The sequence below is a fragment of the Pangasianodon hypophthalmus genome, chromosome 23 (assembly GCF_027358585.1).
Source record: "Pangasianodon hypophthalmus isolate fPanHyp1 chromosome 23, fPanHyp1.pri, whole genome shotgun sequence".
Classification (NCBI taxonomy): domain Eukaryota; kingdom Metazoa; phylum Chordata; class Actinopteri; order Siluriformes; family Pangasiidae; genus Pangasianodon; species Pangasianodon hypophthalmus.
This window is the reverse complement of record NC_069732.1, coordinates 1,509,970-1,536,324: the sequence shown is the minus strand read 5'-3', so window position 1 is coordinate 1,536,324 and position 26,355 is coordinate 1,509,970. Positions and strand designations below refer to the sequence as shown.

Sequence of the window (26,355 nt, the reverse complement as noted above, 5' to 3'; positions counted from 1 at the left end):
TGATTTTATGTCTTTTTTACAATTTTTTATACATATGATTACGTTAAAATAAACCCTTACAGACAAATTTGCATTCTGAAATTCAATTTGAAAACACAAGTTATTTACAAATTCTGAATTTTCATGGCACAGATATCACTCTCGGTCAGTTTTATAAATGTTGTGTGATATTGTGTTCATTCTTTTTTTACTCTTGTTTTATAAAACTCTATAATTCATTTGTTGTCTGGTTATTTGTGTATGCAGTAGTAGTAGGGATGTAAAAAAATAAATATTATAATAGTTCATTATTCATGTGAATGAATCAGACAAATATTGGTTTTTTTTTTTTTCAGTAATGTAAAACAAAACTATGAGGAATCTTAACATTTAATGAGGCTGTAACGTTATTTCGCTCACCAAGAAGGTGTTTGCAACTGTTTTTTTTTTTTTTTTAACCTTTGTGACTTGATGTGCTAAAGGCACTGTTCTGCATAAAACTACCAGTATTTTGGGTTTCCCTTTCCCCTATCTTGTCTTGATGAAAATCACTTCATAAAAACCTCAGTTTAGACAAATACACTCTGTACATTTCTCAGATTGGTGTCATCACATTAATGTATAGTGGATTTATTTACAGAAAACTACAATCTCTGGTAGCAAATGTAAAATCCATGTCCGTATTTTTTAAAAAAACCTACATGATTGATTATTCTATTAGACTATTAATGCAGCCCTAATAATGAATACTTCTTTATGATACATATGACTCTTAGTTTTCTATTTTACATTTTATACTTCTATTAAAAATATATATTTCTTGTATATATTCTCATTGTACATACACATCCCACTTCTATTAGCTAAAACTTACTAAATATTTCTGAACATTTGGAGAACTCAACTGGAACCTTAACCAGAACTTGAGTCCTGCGATGATGTCTGGATCCTGTAGGGTGTCACTGTGGAAATGTGTGTTAATAATAACAACAATTCATTAATCTACAGTAAGGGTTTAGACCTGATATTAGTGCTGCAACACCACTCTCTTAAACACGCATGAAGAATCACACCAAGTAAGCACAGGAGCACGTCTCTGCAAAATGACCAAAATGTTCTTCATTCCTCAATCCAGGAAATGCCTCTCTGAATGGAGCACATTTAATACAACATGTCTTCACTGGAGTCGGATCAGATGAAAACTCTTTACACCCTAAAAATAAAAGAAAATTTGGTTTATATTGAAGCTGACAGGTTGAGGTTAACATTAAACATCAGTGTGATTTTGAATAAAGTTCAATCAAATAGAAAAACTAGCCAATGACTCAGAACTCACTGAATCTGAACCTGTTTACAGTCAATAGCTCTTTATGGGAATAGGACCAGGTTACTTCATTAAAAGGGATTAGGTTTAGGTAACTTCATTAAAAACATATTAAACACTAAAAACATTAAACAATTGCTAATAGGTCTAAATGTTGTATGTTTTACACATTTATCTGAAATGCTTATAACTCACTTTAAGTCCTGGAGTTTGTAAAGTTTATCATCTTTAAGACTGAAGAGCAGCTTCTTTCCTGAGTCTGTGAGTTTGTTTCTAGACAGATCCAGTTCTCTCAGGTGTGAGGGGTTTGATCTCAGAGCTGAAGTCAGAGCAGCACAGCCTTCATCTGAGACTCCACAATCACACAACCTGCAGACACCAGGGTGGATTTAATCAGTGTCGCAATGAAATGTAATGATTTTCCTCCTCAGGATATTTGATGCTGAACCTAAAACCTCTGCTTCAGTCTCACTATTAGAGAATGTATCTTACTGAGGAGCAGGTCATGTGACTCTCAGAGAGATGATCTTACCTCAGTTTCTCCAGTTTACAGTGAGGATTCTCCAGTACAGCAGAGAGACACTTCACTCCTGAGTCTCCGACTTTATTCCTAGACAGACCCAGATCTCTCAGGTGTGAGGGGTTTGATCTCAGAGCAGAAGTCAGAGCAGCACAGCCTTCATCTGAGACACCACAATCACACAACCTGCAGAGAGACAATGACACACTCTTCACTCTCTCATTTCAGGACACACAAATCAGTTCAGCAGGAACTTTTTCATCAAAGGGTCACTGCAGTCTTTAATCACTATTCAGCATCTTAGTTATTAATTATATTTTAGCAATAACTAAAAAAGTATCATTCTTTCAATCCTCTTTAGTAACTGCCTTATCCTGGTCAGGGATAGGGTTTCTGTATGTGTGACTTTAAACCACGAGTGCACTTTTCTTTTTTAACAACAACAACAAAAAAACAACAACAACTAAATGTATTGAAAGGTTTCATTTTCAATACAAAGGTTTCTGAGGTTAAGGTTATGGTTAGAGTTACAGTGGCTATAAAAAAATACACACCCCTGTTAAAATTGTAGGTTTTGTTATTTAAAAAAAAACAAGATAAATCTTATCACTTTCCACCTTTATTGTGATATAGCAACCAACAAAATTCAAATGAAAAAACAAAAAACAAATGAACACTTCAGGAAAATAAAGAAGAAAAACTTACAATAACTCAGTTGCATAGGTGTGCACACCCTTCTATTGTTATGAAGAGTATTTCGTACATAGGCAGGAGGGCCTGGCATTTACCCGAGTCCATGTGTGTGGACATGTGATTCTCTGTCAGTTGGATGGTCTCGGTCAATGAGTCTGGTTGGTCGCATTAGACTCACTCTGATGTTCCCACTAGCAGTTGGGAGATGAACTGTTTCAATGCCATGTCCTCAATGACCTTCTCTAAAGGCGCAGGGTCCAGTCTCAACCAGTCCCTGGGCATAGGTGAAGAGCCCATCACCTTCCTCCAATGGTGTGGACCAGAACTACCAATGATGTTCCTCACTTTAGTGCAGCTCTCCTTGTTGCTCCATAATCCATCTAGATATTGGTTGGCAGACTTGGTTGGCTTATCCTGACAGAAGGGACTTAAATACGCAGCCCCCACTCTCCCATTCCCACATAAGGTCAGCAGAAGAGGAGGAGGAAGAGGTCAGCAGGATCTGAATGGTGGATCAGTCTGTAGATTGCAATTTCACAATTCTGGCAAGGTTTAATACTGTTGCTCCTGCAGCTATGTTAGATATTGTATGATCTGGGTGTCCGTGTCCATATCCATGTGACTTTTGTTCTCTGAGCTGTTCTCCCAGTCTTTGGCACCAGTATAACAAATGAGAAGCTCAGGCTAAGCTTATTTTAAGCTTTCATGTGAGCTTTTATTTTAGCTCATAGCACATTATTAAACGGGAAAACATAGAACAGAGGAAAACCTGAGGCTTGTCTGCATTCCAGCAGCTCTAACAATGTGTTCATGCTGTGACATACATGCACACAGGCTCAGCTCAATAAGAACAAAGACAGTGAGAAACAGCTTGTAAATTTTCTCTATCTGTTTCTTCCCAGGGAGTCCCATAGAGCTGGAACCAACAGTGGGTGGTCCAATGGCCAGTAAAAATGAGGTTCGATGTATCCTGGACCTGCAAGCAAAACTCCAAGATGAGCACAAGGAGAACACAGTTTCAAAATTTGATGCCTATCCAGTGCCTTGTACTGATGAGCTCCTGGATCAGCTAGGCATGCCTCATCTTTATTCAAACCTGGATCTGTGCAAGGGCTACTGGCACATTCCACTGTCACTAAAGTAAAACTGCTTTCTCCAACCCATTCGGTTTTCACCAGTCAATCTTCCATTCAAGCTTTTCGGGGCACCAGGCATGTTTTAAGGACTGACAGATGTTACAGCCCTACAGCACATATGCCATTGCATATTTGGACGACATAGTAAGCTACAGTAATGAATAACAGCTGCATATGCAGCATGTGATCATGGTCCTAAGGTTTTTGAGACAGGCCATCCTCACAGAAAACCCAGCGAAGTGTGTGATTGAATTGATGGAGGTACGGTATGTGGGCTTCCACTTAGGTCATGGGTATGGGTGTCCTCAAATTAATAATACTGCTGCGATTGCAGCCTTCCTGAGACCCAAAAAGGAGACTGACCCAAAAAGACAGTTCCTGGAGCTGGCAGGATATTATCGCAGGTTTGTACCTAACAATTTGGACCTCACCAGCCCACGGTGGTCATGCCCTTTGTGAGTGTTAAAGCAGCTCTTCGGGCCATCTTCTTCACTACCCTGACTTTTCTCTTCCTTTTGTGGAGCAGACTGGCGCATTGGACAGAGGGGTGGGGGCAGTTCTGTCCCATGTGGTGGAGGCACAAGATCACCCAGTGCTGTACATCACCTGAAAGCTCTAAGTGCTCTCAGTCCAAGTACAGCACTATGGAGATAGCGGGCAGTCCTGACTCTATGATAATACTTATTGGGGTGCCCATTCACCCTCTGTTTGGGGAACACCCCATCTGCAATGGCTCGACCGCATGAAGGATGCCAACATGCATCAGGTAACATGGAGGGGATCCACATCTGCTCCTCGCAGTCTCTCCACTGGTGTTCCACAAGGCTCAGTACTTGGTCCTCTCCTGTTCTCCCTCTATACTCAATCTCCTGGTGTGGTCATATCCTCACATGGGTTTTCATACCACTGCTATGCAAATGATACTCAACTCATCCTGTCCTTCCCTCCCTCAGACACTCATGTTTCTGCTCGGATATCAGCATGTCTGGCAGACATCTCATCATGGATGACAGCTCATCAGCTGAAACTTAATCCCACTAAAACTGAACTGCTGTTCATCCCAGGTGATTCATCTCCATCTCAGGATCTTACAATCTCCCTAGACAATTCTCTGATCTCGCTTTCGGTTACTGCACGCAACCTTGGGGTAACCATGGACAATCAACTGTCCTTCTCCTCTCACATTGCTAATCTGACACGCTCATGTCCTTTATAACATCAGAAGAATTCGTCCATTTCTTTCTACACAGGCCACACAAGTGCCTGTTCAGTCCCTTGCCATTTCAAGACTGGACTACTGCAACTCACTCCTGACAGGTCTGCCTCTGAGCGCCATTCGTCCTCTGCAACCGATCCAGAATGCAGCTGGACGATTGGTTTTCAACCTTCCTAAATTTTCCCACACCACCCCATTGCTGCGCTCCCTCCACTGGCTTCCTGTAGCTGCCTGCATTAGATTTAAAACACTGATGCTTGCCTACAAAGCCAAAAACAGACCAGCACCCACTTATCTCAAAGCACTTATCCCACCCCGCACTGCACCACGCTCCCTCCGATCCTCTAGCACTGCTCTACTGGTCCCACCATCTCTCAGGGTACAAGGAAGACCTGCATCAAGGCTCTTCTCTGTTCTGGCACCAAGGTGGTGGAATGAACTTCCCCTAGATGTCCGAACAGCTGAGTCACTGGCAGCCTTCAAACGACGTCTAAAGACATACCTCTTCATAAAGTACTTAAGTTAGCACTTTCACAAAAAAAAAAAAAATCCCCAACAGAGATTTGGACTGATGGTATTCCTAGTTTGTGACCTAGCGAGCCAATATCAGAATGTATTTTTGATAGACTTCAAAGCACTATTGTAAGTCGCTCTGGATAAGGGCATCTGCCAAATGCCATAAATGTAAATATAAATGTAAACATGCAGATCACTTCTTGGTATCTGCCAATATAGTGGTCCACAGGCCAGTGGAACAGATGATAGTGGCTGACTTTCTCTCCTGTTAGGGAATCAGGTGTTGGGGTACTGTGGCAGGTGTGGGAGTGGTAGTCTGCAGTGTGAGTCTGGGGAAAGGAGCAAATTATCTTGGTATGCTTGTTGCTTGTTGTACTCTCTTCTGATTGAGCTGCTGTTCATCTGTTTTTTTTTCTTTAGTTTTTCTTTAGTTTCTTTAGTTATCTAGTTGGTTGTATCATTATTTTATTTTGTTATTGTTAGTATTTGTCTTATCATTTCTTTTTAACTGCTACACTGCAGTTAATCAGTTCAGATCTTACTGTGATCATCTATACGCATGCTTCTTTCATTCTACAAAGTTGGATTACACTTTGATGTTGGAGTTTACCCAGACCCTCTGGCCCTGAAGCACAGAATCTCATAAGGATTTTACTCTCAAGGATTTTACAAGGGTAAAGCTTCAGAGCTTGGTAACTGGTCCACAGCACTGAGTTTTCACCATATTTCTTTTTCTTGCTTCTTAACAGCCTAAACTGAGCCTGTGCTGCCTCGTTCCACCCCACATTGGCCTGGCTACATTCAAGTAAGATTCCACTTCCATGCTGTGTTGCTCTGGTATGGGTCTGTCTTAAGGAAGTGGGTTTAACCTCTCTCCTCTAGTAGAGGAGAGTTTTTGCTGAGCAGGAAGAGTTGATGGTACAGAGTGGAGCAACCTGATTTGGCAGCATTTGTGCGTGAGCGTGTGTCTGTGCGTGTGAAAGTAACAGTTTTCTTCCTTTTTGAAATATTTACATTTCTATCCCCTATATTTCAAACTATTACAGAATGTGCCTTAAGAGCTGATCTTACCTCAGTGTCTCCAGTTTACAGTGAGGATTCTCCAGTACAGCAGAGAGATGCTTCACTCCTGAGTCTCTGAGAAAATTCCAAGACAGATCCAGTTCTCTCAGGTGTGAGGGGTTTGATCTCAGAGCGGAAGTCAGAGCAGCACAGCCTTCATCTGAGACACCACAACCACGCAACCTACAGAGAGCGACAATGACAATCTTCACTCTCTCATTTCAGTTCAGCAGGAACTTTTTCACCAAAGTGTCATTGCAGTCTTTAATCACTATGAAATACAGACTCCATCTCTCCATTTTCTGTACCGCTTATCCTACACTGGGTCACAGGGAAGCCTGCAGCCTATACCAGGGAACTTCAGGCACTAGGCAGGGGACACCCTGGACAGGGTGCCAACCCATCACAAGGCACAATCACACACACACACACATACACACACTATGGACAATTTGGAAATGCCAATCAGTCTACAACGCATGTCTTTGGACTGCGGGAGGAAACCAGAGTACCCAGAGGAAACCCCTGAAGCACAGGGAGAACATGCAAATTCTGTACACACACGGCGGAGGCAGGATTCAAACCCCCATCGTCAACAGGTACCGAAGCATGTAGGCCCTCATGACCAGAATGTGTAACAGTTTCTTCCCCCAAGCCATCAGACTCCTCAATACTCAGAGACTGGACTGACACCACACACACAAACACACACACAGTCCACTGAACACCACTGCACTTCCTTTGCAATTTTCACACATTTCTTTCTTAAATTGCTGCCAAAACATTGTAGAAAAAAATACAGTATTGACCACAGTGTTACAGTATTGTTTCTGCACTCAGTCTGTCAGTATGTTACGAGTGAACTCTGTCAACCTGTTTTTTTGTGTTCAGTAAAACTGCATTTACAGTGTTGGACCTAAAGACAGGTTTGATTTGATGCTGAATCACAAACCTCTGCTTCAGTCTCACTATTAGAGAATGTGTCTTACTGAGGAGCAGGTCATGCGACTCTCAGAGAGATGATCTTACTTCAGTGTCTCCAGTTTACAGTGAGGATTCTCCAGAATAACAGAGAGACACTTCACTCCTGAGTCTCCGAATTTATTCCTAGACAGATCCAGTTCTCTCAGGTGTGAGGGGTTTGATCTCAGAGCGGAAGTCAGAGCAGCACAGCCTTCATCTGTGACACCACAGTCACGCAACCTACAGAGAGACAATGACACACTCTTCTCACTCTCATTTCAGGACACACAGATCAGTTCAGCAGGAACTTTTTCATCAAAGATTCATTGCAGTCTTTAATCACTATGAAATACAGCATCTAGGAGCATGAATGAGGGTGTGAGACATTAATTTAAAGTAAGATAATTTAAAGTAGTTGAGTCAAGAGTTAGTTTTCCCTAATGGTTTTTGTAATCCTCATATGGTCACAGTCAAGGTAAGTACAAAATCTAAAGTTGCCCGCAGTACTATTGGCACGTTAATGTTAAACTGTTGCGGGATAATTTTTTTGGGCAGTGGTGGCTAAGTATTTAAGGCTGTGGGCTATCTGATACTAGTTGGACCCTTAAACAAGGCCCTTAAATTTACTTAAGTTTTTTAAATATACTGTATATCTGTCTTACAAATATCTGTAACATAACCTGTGTACAGTGCAGCTGATTATATACAGTATGTGTCAAGTAATATTGTTTTGCACAGTCATTGTGCTATAATAATATTCATAAAACATCAACAAAGTAATCATTACTATTGCTCTATATTTAGAAAAGAAGGGTAGATTGGTTGATGGTAGTCTGTGCATTGAATAACTAAATAACAAATTTGTGGCATCATGGCTCCTATTACTGTATTTAGTATATTATTTTTTAGTCCTTTATCAGCTTGTGTAAGCTTATATAATTATAGCGATAGATATACATCAGATATATGTACTCTGTAAATACCAAATAATTGCCTTGAAACAGTAGTGGTGCATTATCTTTTGGAAATCCTGTTTGTCGGTATTTTAACAGTCTCAGTTATCCATTAATGTTTTGCTTATTATTTGATCGTTACTCACCCTGACATCTGACATCTGACTTCTGTGTGTGTGTGTGTGTGTGTGTGTGTTTAGAAAACAGACACAATTAAATTTTTTCTGATACGTTCATTGGGCACCAGGATGGAATTAATCAGTGTGCAGTGAAATGAAATGATTTTGCTCCTCAGGATATTTGATCCTGAACCTAAAACCTCTGCTTCAGTCTCACTATTAGAGAATGTGTCTTACTGAGGAGCAGCTCATGTGACTCTCAGAGAGATGATCTTACCTCAGTGTCTCCAGTTTACAGTGAGGATTCTCCAGTACAGCACAGAGACACTTCACTCCTGAGTCAGTGAGTTTATTCTCAGACAGATTCAGTTCTCTCAGGTGTGAGGGGTTTGATATCAGAGCGGAAGTCAGAGCAGCACAGCCTTCATCGGAGATATCACAAACATACAACCTGCAGAGAGACAATGACACACTCTTCACTCTCTCAGTTCAGGACACACAGATCAGTTCAGCAGAAGTGTTTTTATTAAAAAGTCACTGCAGTCTTTAATCAGTATGAAATACAGCATTTTAATTATTAATTATACTAGAGCAATAACTAAAATATAAAGTCATATTAAAATAAACTCCGTCTGATATGTTTTGTTTATAAGGGTGTTTGTGTGTGTCTGATCAAAAAACCTCACATCTCCTCATACTAAACTGCTAAACTTAAAAAAGCTCTCTTCTGTTCCAGTTACAACACAATCATCAGTAATGTCAAATATACTGTATAAAAAACTCTATTTAACACAGTTCAACAAAACTAAACTGATAACTGTAAAACACTATCTTTAGTTCCAGTTAAAAGACAAAAACATCAGTAACAACTCATATTGCGATCAGATATTTAAAAATCAGATTAATCAATGTTACAGTGAAATGCTGAAACAAAAACCTCTGCTTCAGTCTCACTATTAGAGAATGTGTGTTACTGAGGAGCAGGTCATGTGACTCTCAGAGAGATGATCTTACCTCAGTGTCTCCAGTTTACAGTGAAGATTCTCCAGTACAGCAGAGAGACACTTCACTCCTGAGTCTCTGAGTTTATTCTTAGACAGATTCAGTTCTCTCAGGTGTGAGGGGTTTGATCTCAGAGCTGAAGTCAGAGTAGCACAGCCTTCATCGGAGATTTCACAAAGCTTCAACCTGCAGAAAGACAATAACACACTCTCAGTTCAGGACACACAGATCAGTTCAGCAGTAATTCTTTCATCATAGTCACTGCAGTCTTTAATCAATTTGAAATACAGCAACTTACTTACAATTTATATTAGAGCAATAACTAAAAAAATAAGGAACTGTAAAATAACTTTCATCTTGTGTGTGTGTTTTCATGTATGGCAGTTAAAGCCCCTGGTCTGTGTTTGTCTCTCCCTCTCTTCCTGTTTGTTTGTGATTTTGTGTGTCTCTGGGTGTGGTGCTCCACTCTGCTCCCCTTCCTGAGTGCATCAGTCAACTCACCTGCTCCTCATCACCGTCTCATCAGCCTGAAGTATTTAAACCCCGATACTCCAGTCACTTGTTGCCAGATCGTTCTGTCTACCTCTGTGGTACCAATGCTAAGGCCTCTGAGTGTTTTTGCTCTGCACTTTGTTTCCTCATAGTTTGCCTTTTGTGTAACCTTGTATCTCTTATGCTCCAGGTCCACCTCTGACCCTGCCTGCCTGCCTGCACCCTGCAACTCCCAGGCTTGCTTCACCTCCTGAGTGGCTGAGTTTCACATCACTGACCCGTGTTCAAGTCCTGGCCTCGATAGAAACACCACGCCATGCTTCCACTTCACAACTCCCAGCCTTGCTTCATCACCCCTGTGGCTATCACACCCCCGACCTGAGTTCAAGTCCTGGCCTTGGCACAAACACCAAGCCATGCTTCCTCCATTGTCAGTCCTCCACCTTTGCCAGCCAGTCTTCCATCTCTACCTCCATTAAACTTTCAATAAAACCCAAAGGTGTTCAGTGGGGTTGAGGTCAGGGCTCTGTGCAGGACACTCGAGTTCTTCCACTCCAACCTTCACACACCATGTCTTCATGGAGCTCGCTTTGTGCACAGGGGCATTGTCATGCTGGAACAGGTTTGAGTCTCTTAGTTCCAGTGAAGGGAAACTGTAATGCTACAGCACACAGAGACATTCTATAGAATTGTGTGCTTCAGACTTTGTGGCAACAGTTTGGGGAAGAAGCACATATGGGTGTGATGGTCAGGGGTGCACATACTTTTGCCATATAGTGTATATCCCTAAGTAAAATTTAATTAGAACAGTGAACTTCAACCTTTTTGAGCAGATTACTTTGTAAGTCAAAATTTGAACTATTTGAACTATTCATCTGTCCACAGAACATTATCCTAAAAGGCTTAGGGACCATCAAGTTGTTTTTGACAAATGTGAGAAGAGCCTTTAGGTTCCTCTTGGTTAGCAGTGGTTTTCACCTTGCAACTCTCCCATGGAGACCATTTTGCCATTTTACCATTTTTTCATACAGGGCCAGTTGGTGTTGGATAACTTTCCTTAAAAAAAATTAACAACTGTACTTTGTGTTTACTCAGGTTGCATATAAAACAGATATAAAACAATTAAGTGTGACACATATACAAAAATAGAAGAAATCAAGAATTTTCCTCCTCAGGATATTTGATGCTGAATCACAAACCTCTGCTTCAGTATCACTATTAGAGAATGTATCTTACTGAGGAGCAGGTCATGTGACTCTCAGAGAGATGATCTTACCTCATTGTCTCCAGTTTACAGTGAGGATTCTCCAGTACAGCAGAGAGACACTTCACTCCTGAGTCTCTGACTTTATTCCTAGACAGATCCAGTTCTCTCAGGTGTGAGGGGTTTGATCTCAGAGCGGAAGTCAGAGCAGCACAGCCTTCATCTGAGAAATCACAATAACACAACCTGCAGAGAGAAAATAACACACTCTTCACTCAGTTCAGGTTGCAGATCCGAATTTCCTGAACAGTCACTAAACCATACGTCATTCTAATTCTGATGACTATCAAACAGTTCCCTGAAACTACAGGTATCGAATGATTTTGGGCTCAGGATGAAAAGAGCAACATAAAAGTCAATCGCATAAAATAAAAATCAACATAAAATCAATTTCTGTTTTTTGAGATGACCTGTGTGATTTCAACATTCTGAAATGTTATTCACTTTCACTTTATGCTTTGGAGAATCCAGAATCATGGGCATATACACATAACAAAACAAACATAAACATGGAGAGGGGGTACTGGCACACTAGTTGTAATTTATAAGAGAGCTTTTAGGTAGAAGGTCTTCAGTCATGTGACTCTCAGAGAGATGATCTTACCTCAGTGTCTCCAGTTTACAGTGAGGATTCTCCAGTCCAGCAGAGAGACACTTCACTCCTGAGTCTGTGAATCTATTCCCAGACAGATCCAGTTCTCTCAGACTGGAGGATTCAGAGCTGAGCACTGAGGCCAGAGCTGCACAACCTTCCTCTTTCAGGTCACAGTTATTAAACCTGAAGGCAAATACAAAATACTGGGTTCAGTAACACTGGTGCACATTATCAATCAAGTTATTAAATAAGTCTAAGCTGCTCAGGTTGCAATATGCTGCACAATGAATTGTGTAATGTTTGCGTATTAAATGTAATAAAGATGTACAGTGTACATAGAACATATATCCAGTTTCCCTGTTGATTTAAGAGTGCTCTGAGATACATCAGTGTCTGATAAAGTTCTTTCAGCTTCTCTGCTGCTAACATTAACGGTGTAAGAGTTATATTCAGCATTACTTACTCAGCTTTCCTGGATGCTGCAACCACAGGCAGGAGCTTCAGAAGAACCTCCTCTGATGAACAATGTTTGTTGGTGTATTTATTAAGGACAAACGCATCCTGTTCCTGTGCTGATGTCAGTAACACAAACACCACAGCTGACCACTGAGAAGAAGAAAGTTTGCTTTGATGTAAATTTCCAGATTGCAGGTAGTGTTGGATTTCCTCAACCAGAGAATGATCTTCCAGTTCATTCAGACAGTGGAACAGAATGATAGATTTCTGTGTTGAGGGATTCTCTCTGATCTTCTTCTTGATGTAATGAACTGTATCCTGTGTGCTGTGGGAGCTACTTCCTGTCTGTGGCACTATGGATTGTAAGAGGATCTGATTGGACTCCAGTGAGAGACCCAGAAGAAAGCGAAGGAACAGATCCAGATGTCCATTTTTACTCTGTAAAGCCTGATCTACAGCACTCTTGTGTACATCTGAGATTGGAATTTCTCTTAGCAGCATCCACAATTTAGAAAACAGACTCTGCTGAAGAACATTTTTCTTTTCGTTCATAAAAGTCTGGTGCACATACAGAGCTGCAAGGTGCTCCTGAATGCTCAGATGAACAAAGCAGTACACTTTACTCTGGTGAAGTCCAAACTCCTCTCTGAAGATCTGTGTACACACACCTGAATACACCAATGCTTCTGTCACATCAATGCCACACTCCATCAGGTCTTCCTCATAGAAGATCAGGTTGCCTTTCTTCAGCTGCTGAAAAGCCAGTTTACCTAGTTTCAGAACCATTTCTTTATCTGCCTCTTGGCTCTTTGTGTACTTTTTCTTTATGATGTTTGTCTGAATGATGAGGAAGTGTGTGTACATTTGAGTCAGAGTCTTGGGGATCTCTCCACTCTCTGCTTCACCCAACATTCTCTCTAGAACAGTGGCTGAAATCCAGCAGAAGACTGGGATGTGGCACATGATGTAGAGGCTTCTTAATGACTTCAGGTGTGTGATGATTCTGTTGCTCAGGCTCTGATCACTGATCCTCTTCCTGAAATATTCCTCCTTCTGTGGGTCATTGAACCCTCGTACCTCTGTGACTCGATCGACACACTCAGAGGGGATTTGATCAGCTGCTGCTGGTCGGGAGGTGATCCAGATGAGAGCAGAGGGAAGCAGATTCCCTTTGATCAGGTTTATCAGCAGCACATGCACTGATGCTGATTCAGTTACATCACACAATCTCACTGTGTTCTGGAAATCCAGAGGAAAACGACACTCATCCAATCCATCAAAAATAAACAGAACTTTCTCCAAGCTGGAAATGTTTGTTTCTTTTATCTCCTTTAAAAAGAAATGAAGGAGCTCCATCAGACTCAGTTTTTGATCCTTTATCAAATTGAGCTCTCTGAAAGGAAGTGGAAATATGAGATGAATATCCTGATTTGTTTTCCCTTCAGCCCAGTCTAGAATGAATTTCTGCACAGTGATGGTTTTTCCAATGCCAGCGACTCCCTTTGTCAGAACACTCCTGATGGGTTTGTCTTCTTCAGATAAGGGCTTAAAGATGTCACTGCATTTGACTGGTGTTTCCTCTGTTGCTGCCTCGATCTGTCTCACCTCATGTTCATTATTGACTTTTCCACTGTCTCCTTCTGTGATGTAGAGCTCTGTGTAGATCTCATTGAGAAGTGTTGGGTTCCCCTGGTTTGTTATCACCTCATTTACATGCTGAAACTTCTTTATCAGAATTAATTTGCATTTCTCCTGAAGATGAGGTTCAGGGGTTATAGATTTACACCTGAAAAATGATAATGCACATGTGGTGAAATATCAAGCACAATCTCTGTAATATCGAATCTACTGTAATATTGAATTTACTGTATATGTACTTGATAAGATAATCAATCTGTAGAAATACTCAGCCAGAAGTGATTGAAAACATGTTTCTAATATCAGCATAATAATAATAATAATAATAATAGTAATTATTATTATTATTATTATTATTATTATTATAGCTGCAAGCAGCATTTTCGGGGGCCAAGCACCCAGTCTTAGTGAGCTACACATTCACAGACACGCTACAATTGTTGCCTAAGCAATCACAGGAAAGCAGAGCCATAATTTTAGGCAAAGGGATTCAAGAGTGATTTGTAGTTTCACTCATGTTGTGTATATTTTGACCACGGACAGTGGTGGAATTCTCTGACTATAGGAGGAAAGGTCTAGATGAACAAATGGGCAGCAGTGTGGCATTGCTGCAGCAATGTGTCAGAGGTGTCAAGATGATGTGAGCCAAATTTGGAGGAGTAGCAAAAGATTGGACAAAATTTGGAGGAGGAGTAGCAAAAATGGCAGTTAAGTGTAAGCATTTTCTATTATTATTTTCTATTATTGTTATTGTTACTTTTGACCGGTAGGTGACGCTGGAACCACATTTGTTGTATAGCCTCAGGTCATGGTTCTGAAGAAGCCTAACAAGTTTTGTGTCAGTGCACAAAGTTGCTGCTGAGATACAGCCTCAATTCCTGTTTGGCAGCTTTGCCATCAGATTTGTTGGCCCATTAGGGGCAAACCCTTTGGACTATTCAAAATTCTTTTGACACATTGTGAGGCTTACACTGAAGGTGATGCGTGCCAAATTTGGTGATGCTTGGACAAAATTTTTAGCAGGAGTAGCGAAAAAATTGACGGAAATTGACGTCATAGGTGCATTGAAATCGTCTCAACCCAGGGAATCCAGGGATGCCTTTTAAATTTTGGACACACGGTTCAAAAGATATGACCATAAATGTACTTCCAAATTAGGCCCAAACTTGACCCAATGGTGGTGCTAGAGTGTTGGGTGTTGAACACTTTGCCCAAATTTGGTCAGAATGTCCCTTAGACCCTCTGCAATCAGTGTGCCAAATTTCACAACTTTTTACCAGATGGTTCTAGGCCATAGACAACCTAGCCAGAAGAAGAAGAAGGAGAAAACATAGAATAACAATAGGGTGCCTACTGGCCCCCTAATAATACCACTGTCCCTGTCTTACTTCTCAGTGTGAGCTTACTCTGTATCTGTGATTATGATCTTCTGTTCTGTTTTGTCTCCTGCCTGCTGCAGGTCACTGTGAAAACAAATGATTTTATATATCATTCACCTGTACACCTTTATTACACCACTATCCATATTACTTTAAATTATGGTTTTCATCATCAAATCTGCTACATGATTTACAAATTTTTTACAGAATGCAAATGTAACTAACCCTGATGGATATGATATAATTTTGAACTGATATTGCTAGAAAGAAGCAAACATATTCCAGTATTTTAATTATAAACTATTAGAGTTTATTTATGGAGTGTTAAAGAGCTATACAAAAAGTATTTTTATCCAGACTGCAGGATCTATTTTTCTTAAGTACTTTACCTTCAGACAGTAATAGCAGCCACAATGTATTTTAAATAATCTGAAAGACATCTTATACCATACACTACATACAATTGAAGCCAAAGGTTCACAAACTCAAGTTTTCACAACTCCAATCATTTCTTCTTACCGCATATTTCCTGGGTTAAGTCAATTAGTTCCGTCACTTTATTATTTCAATAAAATGTCTACTTCATTTCACTGAAGGGCAGTTTCAAAATAATAGATAAGAGATGGATTTATTTCAGTTTTTATTTGCTATATCAGCTTTTCAGGGGGTCAAAATGTTTCCTACACTTTGTTAGCATTTGGTGGCATTGGGTTTATTTGCTTGAACTTGAATCAAACAAGTTCTCACAATACTGGAATTTTTGCACATTCCTCCTGACAGAACTGGTGTCACTCAGTCAGTTTTGTGGGCCTCCTTGCACTGTTTCAGTTCAGTACACAAATTTTCTATGGAATTCAGGCCAGGGCCCAGTTGATGACCCAGTTACGACCAGGTTTTAACTTTCTGGCTGATGTCTTGAGGTGTTGCTTTAATGTTTCTAGATACTTTTCTTGATATAGTCAATAAAAGCTGAAAAAATCTGTCTCATCAATTGTTTAATAAATGTCCTAATTGGTTTGTCTAAAGAAATGCATGGTAATATGAAATATGTGGAGCTGTGAAGAACTGAGACTGAACATCTTTAGTCTAGATGTATGTAAACCTTTGTCTTCTATTGTATATACATATACATATACATAACATAGATTACTCAATTTTGTCAAAATGAAAATCATTAACAAAATGCTATTAGCTTATAATATTTACATGCATATATGTGTTATCTGGAGGAGGATTCTCTTCTCTTTAAACATTGGTGGTAAAATCATAGTTATAGAATTATATTTGCCCATAAGGACATATAAATCAGTCATAATAAAATATTTTACAAATATAGGCACATACAACACAGAAAATTAAACACACGTACATTAAAGCAATAATAATAATAATAATAATAATAATAATAATAACAATAATAATATATTTCACAAGTGTTTACACATGTGAACACTATGGTGGTTTTGCTGAAAGAAGCTGTAGGATTTTGACTTATTTCGAGTTTCGGGACTTTGAGTACATTTACTTAGATCTATATTCATTCAGATGTTTACAATATATTTTTCACTCTGTTTATTTATATCTATTTATTATCAAGTACACTGCTGTTACCCTCATACATAATCTGTTCTATATTGCACTAACTGCATTGACCGTAAACACTTGATAAGAGAGAAGAGAAATGGTATTTTGATTCCTCTGTATGTATGCACATATGGTGGCATTGACAAATAAAGAACCTTGAACCTTGAACTTGAATTGTTATGTCATGTTTTGGACACTAGAGGCCCCCATTGCTCTCATGTGTTTTCCCTCTGTCTGTTAATTGTGTCATTGCTGCCATCCGTGTCTCATTTCCCTGTGTGTATTTAAGTTGCCCTATATCTTAGTTTCCGCGCTTGATGTTTAGTTGTGCTAAGGCCAGCCCTTCATGCCCTGTGTAAGTTACCCTGTTTTTAATTGCCTGTTGAAATAGTGAAACCCTTTTTGTGATTTTTGCACTGTGAATTTTATGATGGATTATTTCTTTGGATTTACCAACTGAACTTTGTGGATAACCTTTGTTTCTTGTTTTTGCCTTTTTTATATGTTTACATTTTTGGGATTTTATTAAACACTTTGTAACTTTCTCCTGTGGCTCACTGATAGAGCATCTGACTCTCACTCCACCAACCTGAGTTTGAGTTCCGACCCTGACACAAACACCGAGCCAGACATGGACCCCAGCAGTGACGTCCAGCACTCAAGAGCTCTTCACCACTGTAGCATAGCATGAGTTCTCTGTTCAGCAGTACTTGCCCAGCAGGACACCCTGACACTCACAGAGAACACTCACAATTGTTGTCTGATGTCCTGTCCTCCCTCCAAGAGATTTCCAGATGGTTTCAGCATCACCTCCTGCTCCACTTCCAGTTTCCAAGGTGCCAGCCCCTCTGGTAGAACCCTGTCTGCCTCCTCCACAATGCTTCTGGGGGGCCCAGGACACTGTCGTGGATTCCTCAGCCAGTGTTCTGCAGCCATTGTGTTTCCCTTCAGACAGATCCAAAATTGCATACATCACCCTCCTCTCAGGATGAGCCCACTCATTTGGGAGGCTCAGAGTTCCTTCTGTTTCAGCTATTCTGCCTTTGCAGAAGAATTCAAGCAGGACTTCCATAATCCCATCAGAGCCATCTAAGCGACTTCTAACCCTCCAGCAAGGCAAGTATGCAAGTATGCCATCCAGTTTCGCACCATTCATTCAACTTAGGAAGAGGGAGTGGAGCTGCAAGTCCACATAACACCCCCCCCCCCCCCCCCCCCCCAAGGTGCAAGGTCACCCTGCTGAGAGGTCAGAGAGGTCAGTCCCAAACACACCCAAACCCATGCAGCTGGGTAATACTTGGATCTCTCCAGCAGAATGTGACCACCACGTGAGGGAGCAGTGTTGTTTATACTGTGGTCGGCCTGGGTACTTTCGTTTGGGTACCTGTCTGTCCCGAGCTCCCAGGAAAAACCCTGTCCCATGCAGCCAGGGGAAGACTGTGATGGGCCAGGGGAAAGTAACTCACCAAACTTCCTCCCTCTGTCTTTCCATTCTCCAACACTAGGAGGAGCTGAAGTTCCATCTAGTACAGTCTCCTGACTTCTCTGTTATCCTTGGTCACCCCTGGCTCACCCACATATCGACTGATCCACCGGCACTATCCACCTGTCATGCTATCTATCTCTTCCTGAGTTGCCCAGACCCCATTCCTGAGTCTCTAAATCCTCTAGACCTATCTCAAGTTCCCACCCAGTACCATGATCTCAAGGCAGTCTTCAGCAAGCAGATGGCCACCACTTTACCACCACACTCTTCATATGACTGTGCCATCAACCTGTCCCCAGGCACCCATCCCCCTAGAGGTCAAATCTTTTAACTCTCTAACCCTGAGTGGGCAACTATGGACGATTACATCAAAGAAGCCCTCGCTGGTCCCCTGTTGGTGCAGGTTTCTTCTTCGTGGGCAACAAAGATGGTGGCTTTTGTCCATGCATATATTACCGAGGTCTTAAAATCACAGACTGGAACCGCTACCCCTTGCCACTGATGGCCACCACTTTTGAGTTGTTACAGGGAGCTTCCATTTTTTACCAAACTTGACTTGCGCAATGCTTACCACCTTGTGTGCATCAGGCAAGGGGATGAGTGGAAGACCACCTTTAACACCCCCATGGGCCACTATGAACACTGAATCATGCCCTTTGGCCTTACTAATGCCCCAGCAGTGTACCAGGCTCTGATCAATGACATGCTCAGAGACATGCTCAACATGTTCGTGTACCAGGATGACATCCTTGTCCTCTCAAGTTCCCTCCATGAGCATATTGAGCATGTGTGGAAAGTTCTAAGATCCCTCCTTGACAATCATCTTTTTCATGAAATACGAATTCCATGTTGCCCAAGTACAGTTCATAGGATTCATCATTAATCTGGGTAACATTCAGATGGATCCCTGTAAGGTCCAAGCAATCAGTGATTGGCCCACTCCCACTTCAGTGAAGGAGGTGAAGTGGTTCCTTGGCTTTGAGAACTTTTATCGCAGGTTCATTCACAAGTTCAGCTCTGTGGCATCCCCACTCTCTGCCCTCACCAAGAGCAAAGACTCCGGTTTTCGTTGAGCTTAAATGTCGTTTCACCTAAACCCCCATTTTGACTGTCCCTGACCCCGACAGACCTTTCATGGTAGAAGTGGATGCCTCAGATGTGGGGGTTGGTACAGTTCTCTCCCAGAGGGGGGAAGATAACAAATTACACCCTTGAGCCTTCCTATCCCATTGCCTAACACCTACTGAAAGGAATTACTCTGTGGGGGACCAAGAATTCCTAGCTGTCAAACTGGCATTCGAAGAGTGGAGACATTGGCTTGAGGGGCTCAGTGTCCACTCCAAGTACTCACCGAACATAAGAACCTGGAGTACATTCAACAGGCCAAACAACTCGACCTTGCCAAGCATGATGATCTATATTCTTCAACTGGTTCCAGTTCATCTTGTCTTACTGCCCGGGCTCCAAGAATCTCAAGCCTGATGCGTTATCTCGAGTATACTCGCCCACCAGTCATGAGGAACCACCTATGCCGGGCTCATCCCGAGCTCCAAGGCTGTGGCTCCTGTTAGATGGGAAATTGAGGCCATGGTAAGACAAGCACATACCCAAGAACCTGACCCAGGGGGGACCTGCTAATTGTTTGTTTGTGTCTGGGTCTGTTCATTTCCAGGTTCTCCACTGGGGTCACTCCTCCTGTCTAACTTTTCACCCAGGCACTACCCGCACCCTTGAGTTCCTCCAGAGACAGTTTTGGTGGCCAAACATCAAGGAGGATGTCAAGACCTTTGTGGCAGCCTGCCCTACATGCAACCAAGGGAAGGTCCTGTATCATGCACCTCAGGGGTTGCTCCACCCACTCTCCATCCCAGACAACCCTGGTCACACCTCTACATGGACTTCATCACAGGACTTCTGCTGTCTCATGGTAACACCACCATCCTTGTTATCATTGACAGATTTTCTAAGGCATGCAGATTCGTTCCCCTGCCTACACTACCCACAGCCACAGAAACTGCTGAATTAATCATTAAACATTTATTCCAAGTTTTTGGTATACCACAGGACATTGTTACTGACCGTGGTCCTCAGTTCTCCTCTCGTTTCTGGCATGCCTTCTGTCAACTGATGGGGAGGACAGTGAGTCTATCTTCAGGTTTCCACCAGAGTCAAGTGGTCAAATAGAGAGATTAAACCAGGATCTGGAGACAACCCTGAGGTGCATGGTCGCTAACAATCCATCCCCCTGGTCCTTGTTCATCATGTTGGCTGAGTAGGCCCACACCACTCTGCGCTCCTCGGTCACTGGTATGGCCCCTTTTGAGTGCCAGTTTGGATATGCACCTCCACTTTTCCCGGATCAAAAGGCTGCGTTTGGGGTGCGCTCTGCACAGCAATTCATCCGTTGCTGCCGCCTGACCTGGAGTAAGGCTCAGCGCAAGCTTCTCTGGGTCTCCCAGCAGTATCAGCAACAGGTGAACCGACATTGCAGACCAGCTCCCACTCTGTGTCCTGGCCAGAGGGTTTGGCGCTACACCAAGAAACTGCCCCTGCAAGTGGAGTCAAGCAAGTTGTCCCAGAGCTACTCAGGATTGGGAAGGCTATGGCCCAGGAGAGTGCTACTGGGTTCCTGCCTGGGACATCCTAGACCCAGAATTAATCAATGAGTTCCACGCCTTTTGCCTTTTTTCTATGTTTGCATTTTTGGGATTTGGATTTTATTAAACACTTTGGAACTTCTACCCAACTATTCTCTCCTGTGGCTCACTGATAGCGCATCTCACTCCCATGCCATCAACCCACGTTCGAGTCCCAGCCCTCACATACAGCACTGAATTAACTGTAAGGAGTTGTTACCTGTATCCATGTGAGGATTCTGTCTTCTCTTTAATCACTGGTGGTAAAATCATAGAGTCATCGCTCTTCATGGACACACAGCTGGGTCCTGGTGAGTCTGATCTCTTTATCTGGGTTTCACTGCACAGCAACACACATATAATACTAATGATCTATTGCAGTCAAAAGCATGACGAACATATTTACTCAAAGGAACATATAAATCAGCCATAGATATTTATATTTTTATTTTTAAGTACAGACATATACATACAACACATACAAAACACACACATATGTAATAATATGGTCCTCAAGTGACTACTTTGGATTATGGTGTTTTTGCTGTAATATATCTGTTACAACCCAGTTAGTGTTGTGTCTGTGTTTTTTTTTTTCTTTTTTCTCTTTTAGGTTCGGTTGATGTGACTGGGGCATAGTTTGTGTGCACCTGAGCCTTCTTGCAGTGGCTGATTTAACCGCATTTCTTCCACTAGTCAGGGCTGCTGTTTAGGCAGTTTGCCATCTCCTTGCTTTAGTTTTGGTTATTGTTTATTTTGATTTTGTGATTCACATACTTGCTGGTACAACACTCTTTGTTCATACATTTGCATTTGTGACTGACTATCACTGATTACTGATGTTGTGATTCTGTCATTCTAGTTGTTTTGTGTTAATAAATGTCTGCTATAGTTTACCCAGTTGTGTTGCCTTCCCTTTATGTTGCATCTTAGAGCTAGATGTAATATCACAGCACGGAATTCGCTGTAAGGAGTTGTTACCTGTATCCAGGTGAGGAGTCTCTCTGCTCTTTAATCACTGGTGGTAAAATCATAGAGGCATCACTCTTCATGGACACACAGCTGGGTCCTGGTGAGTCTGATCTCTTTATCTGGGTTTCACTTCACACACACACACACACACACACACAACACCAGTAATCCTTTATACAGTACACATTAGTGTTTTACTAAACATTAACTAAATTTATTTTGCTGATTTGATCCAAGTTTGGGCAATGTTACATTGAATTATGCTACATAAAGAATTATGATATGTGCTTTTGCAATACTGGAGTACTTTTGCAATATCTGTATGGTCACACTAATTAGTATTTTGAATATTCTGTGTCATTTAGAAGTAGCTGTAAGCTGTACTTTAATTGCCACCATAATTTCCACATGGATATTGTTTTATGTTCAAATGAAGTTTGTAGTTTTACCATGAAGCTTTGATGATGCAGGATAATTATTACTATTAATATGAACTAAAAAAAGAATTAACTATAAGGAAACATTACCTGTGTGTAGATGAGAGGACTTCATTTTTTAATCCTGGTGGAGGATCTGTAGACACATCACTGTTCATGGAGGCACTGCTGGGTCCTGCACAGTCTGATATCTTTCCCTGGGCTTCACTATTCAACAACATACACATTTTACTATTAATAAATGATTTACAGCCTTTAGATTCTCATTAACATGCACAGATAGTCAGTCGATTAGTAGATTAGTGCAGTAATAGTCTTTTTTTAAAGCTTTTAGGGGGAAATGAAAGGGGTAAAAATCTTGAGATGTGAAAAAGAAATTATCCAATTAAGATTTTCTTTTTTTTTTTCTTCCCTCTTTATGGACACAAACATGATCCTTCATTAAAACACAATTGGCATTAGAATGTTCTCCCATGATTTTACTGGTTATTCACTCTATGATGTACATACAGTTTTTAAATTCTCAGTAAATGTTCATGTCAAAGATACAGTAAAGGTAGCTTTACCTCTTTTTTAATTGTGGAGATCCATCAGGTTGGTCAGGATTCGAGTGATCCATCTTTCACCATTAGTACAGAAACGTTATTGGTCATGGACAGAGCTGTGTTTGAGCAGGCCTGATCTCTTCTGCTGCAATGGGTTACAGTCCACATAACATTAATAAATCAAAGAAAGAATGAAGGAATAAATAAATAAATAAATAAATACACTTCACCAGATTCAAATATATTTTAGAAGAAAGTAATGTACTTTTTTGGTAATGCAACATTTATAATATTTATAGAATTAATCAATTAATCAGAGACATGAGACATGATAAGTTGGCTTTCAAATTAGGCTGTTGAGTGGGTAATGCCTTTAGCACTGCACTAATACATTGCAAAAATGAATAACTCTTTCAGTTATCTTGTGATTAAATTTGAGAATTCTTAGATACCATATACGTCTAGTTGTTCACAGCATGTGAAACAAAATGCTCATATCATTTTTTGCTGATATTAGCAAATCTGTACTCTACCTGTCCCACATAAGCTCCTGAAGGTAATTCCTAGACAATCGTAAAGGAAATGCTCAGAGGAATGATCTTTTACTTCAGGATTTTACTTCACATTTCTTAAAAATCCCAGAGGTAAATGACTACTGAACATCTCGGTGGATAATTTTACATGATTGTCAGAAATTCAATACACAGAGGCACATGCACAAGGCAACATTCAAAATATTATTTAATATATTTGCTGAATTGTTCAAGCAATTGTTCAAATGCTAATGTATGATAACAAAACAAACATGTAGGAATGTACATCATGAAGAGATCACACAATGTATATTAAAACATGTATTTTGTATTTATATAAATTTCAGTAAATATATTTGTACCTATTTTTACAGATATAAAATACATCCTTATTTTATATGTACATGCTTGATGCAACAAAAGTGTACCATAGAGTAATACTGTTGTTAAAAGATGATTCAGGTTTTCTTCTCTCTGCTCTCTGACTAACACAGGAACCTAAACGCATGACTAAACAGTTAGACACCTGGGCCCGTATTCACAAAGCTTCTTAGAATTCTCTCAGAGAGCTCCTATCTTAGCTAAAAAGTCCTAGCTGGGAGTCGTAGATTTAGGAAACTTCTCAGAGCAACTCTGAGTAAGGAAAGTACAAAAACCTTTATCTTAGTGAGGAGGTGTGGTTGACCCCATTGCTAGGGATGACACAGCAATTCAAGGACTGTGATTGGTTGATAAAAATCTATCTGTAAAGGTCTTAAAATTTGTGAAAATAAGTAGGTACTTATTAAGTACTTAAAAGTCCTCCTCTTTACTCTTAACAATTTTTACCTTAGGAGCTGTTTTTAGGGCTAAGATGTTTCATGAATCATTTTTATCTTTACTAAGATTTAGTCCTAAATTTAAGGGGAAATTCTAAGAAAACCTCATAATTCTAATAATTTTCTTAGAATTTCGTCACTAGGAGCAACTTTTAGGCTTAGGAAACTTTGTGAATACGGGCCCTGATGTTTTCATGTAAACTTCAGCCGGGGATAAAGTTCAGTCTGAGGTAAATTTCAGCCTGAGGTAAATTGTAATCTGAGGTAAATTTCAGTCTGAGATAAATTGTAATCTGAGGTAAATTTCAGTTGGTCTTCTGTTTCCGTTAGTGCAGTAGAGCGCTCATGCAGATTTTTGAATTTGACTGACAGGAGAATCGGTGAGCGCATGACACAGAGGTGCTCTGAGACGCTTTTTATTGTAATGTAAATATACTCTCTTTTTTTCTTTTCCATTCTAGATAAAAGCTGTAGCAACAAACTGTGGGAAAGTAAATGCATATTATAGGCTACATACATTTTTGTCAGATTCAACAAAAACGTAACTAGAGACAGCTAAATGTAACTAGAGACAGCTCTGCTCTGTGTAAAATAAGCAGTAATCAGCTCTCTCTCTGTATACTCTTATGCCATTTTTAGAGAGATATGAAAATCAAAATACTAATCTTTTCATTATAAAATGGTTTCTTATGTATAAAACCCTAGAGTCAGTTTTACAGGGATTAGAAAGAAGAAAAGTCTTAATTGCCATCCTTCCTGTTTGAAAACTTTTCTAAGAATTTGACCATTAGCATATCATTTTTACTCAAATAATTTTTCTAAAATAATATTTAGGAACACGTAGCCTATATGATCTGTTATACTAATCAATGAATATCACCATCTACTGACGACATGTTTGAGAAGTGTCTTAAAGAGAACTGGAAACTTCCAATAAAAACTCTCAAATAAGAAAACAATTTTGATGCTTAGTATTTCAAAAATAGCAATTATTGTTGAAGTATCATTATTTGTATTAATTACTAAACTAAACTACTGAACTCACAGGTTCCTGACCCTGGAATAAATAAACACTGTCCTGCGCCTCCACATTTTTGTGGTTTTGATTTTATCTGTACTCTCAGGTTGACAAATCTTTGTCACAAGTAAACACAAGGGCTTCTGCCGAAATGTTGACACTGAGCAAATTAAATCTATTTCTAATGAAATAGAATGAAATAGATTTTAAAAAAAAATACCCAGTAGTGTATTTGTCCTCAGTAATAAAGGTTATTATCTATGATTGTTAGGTTGATGAGGAATCCAAGAGAGAAACTTGAAACTCCATTAAATCAAACACTGAGAGACGTTTTATTTTAGACCAGGATTGCCAGGTTTTAACAAACTGTGCAACGCAAATAGGAAGTCTCAAAAACCATAAAAACACATCTGAATCCAGCCCAAAAGATAAAGTATTGAAAAAGGGTCACGTATGTCTTTGTAATCTTTATTTATATTTTTTATTATATTGATCTTTTTTTAAATATATTTTTTTGTCACACACACTCCAAAAAAGCCCCCAAACTGCTTTTCCACCCACAAAATTATCACAATATGGCAGAAAAAAACACGACCCTGGAAACCATGGTTAAATTCTGTGACGTCATAACGCCACACCTTGACTTACTGAAATGTTGCACCAAAACAAAATACATTTTAAAATATGTATGACTGTTGTTAGTTTGCTCTCTGTGATAAGTTATGTCACCTCTGATTAACTTTGCAGGTTTAGTTCAGGGAAATTTGAAATTCGAAAAGAGAAACTCGAATAATCAGTGAATGTCCACATTAAAAGCAACTTTACCATGGAAAGTTAAATACACTCAGTTCACATAGTGCAGTTTTCCTACTTCTGTTTTTACACACAGTTTCTATAATATATAATAAATTTCCACACCTGAAATTAAAATAGAGAAATCTTTTACCTTTACTCAACAATCCTTGTTGTGTTGGCATTAATCTCACGGTTTCTTGATCTTTGTTTTTGTCCACACAAAC

The 26,355-nt window shown here is 40.2% G+C and overlaps 1 protein-coding gene across 2 annotated transcripts; it reads right to left on the bottom strand.

Annotated features, from left to right (window-relative positions):
* Positions 1 to 343: 343 nt before the first annotated feature.
* On the bottom strand, positions 344 to 26,355 carry LOC117595828 (NLR family CARD domain-containing protein 3-like). Of its 2 annotated transcripts, XM_053228547.1 has the most exons (16): positions 26,283 to 26,355; positions 22,989 to 23,112; positions 22,513 to 22,629; positions 21,995 to 22,114; positions 21,234 to 21,353; positions 15,335 to 15,391; positions 12,298 to 14,076; positions 11,844 to 12,017; positions 11,252 to 11,425; positions 9,496 to 9,669; positions 8,759 to 8,932; positions 7,476 to 7,649; positions 6,456 to 6,629; positions 1,836 to 2,009; positions 1,499 to 1,672; positions 344 to 1,192 (listed from the first exon to the last, which is right to left on the bottom strand). In XM_053228547.1, exons 2-16 carry the CDS (start codon positions 23,039 to 23,041, stop codon positions 1,186 to 1,188), a joined length of 3,645 nt encoding a protein of 1,214 aa, XP_053084522.1. In that variant the 5' UTR covers positions 23,042 to 23,112; positions 26,283 to 26,355; the 3' UTR covers positions 344 to 1,185. The 2 variants fall into 2 exon arrangements, with proteins under 2 accessions (XP_053084522.1, XP_053084523.1); XM_053228548.1 differs by lacking the exons at positions 21,234 to 21,353; positions 21,995 to 22,114; positions 22,513 to 22,629; positions 22,989 to 23,112; positions 26,283 to 26,355 and adding an exon at positions 17,481 to 17,579.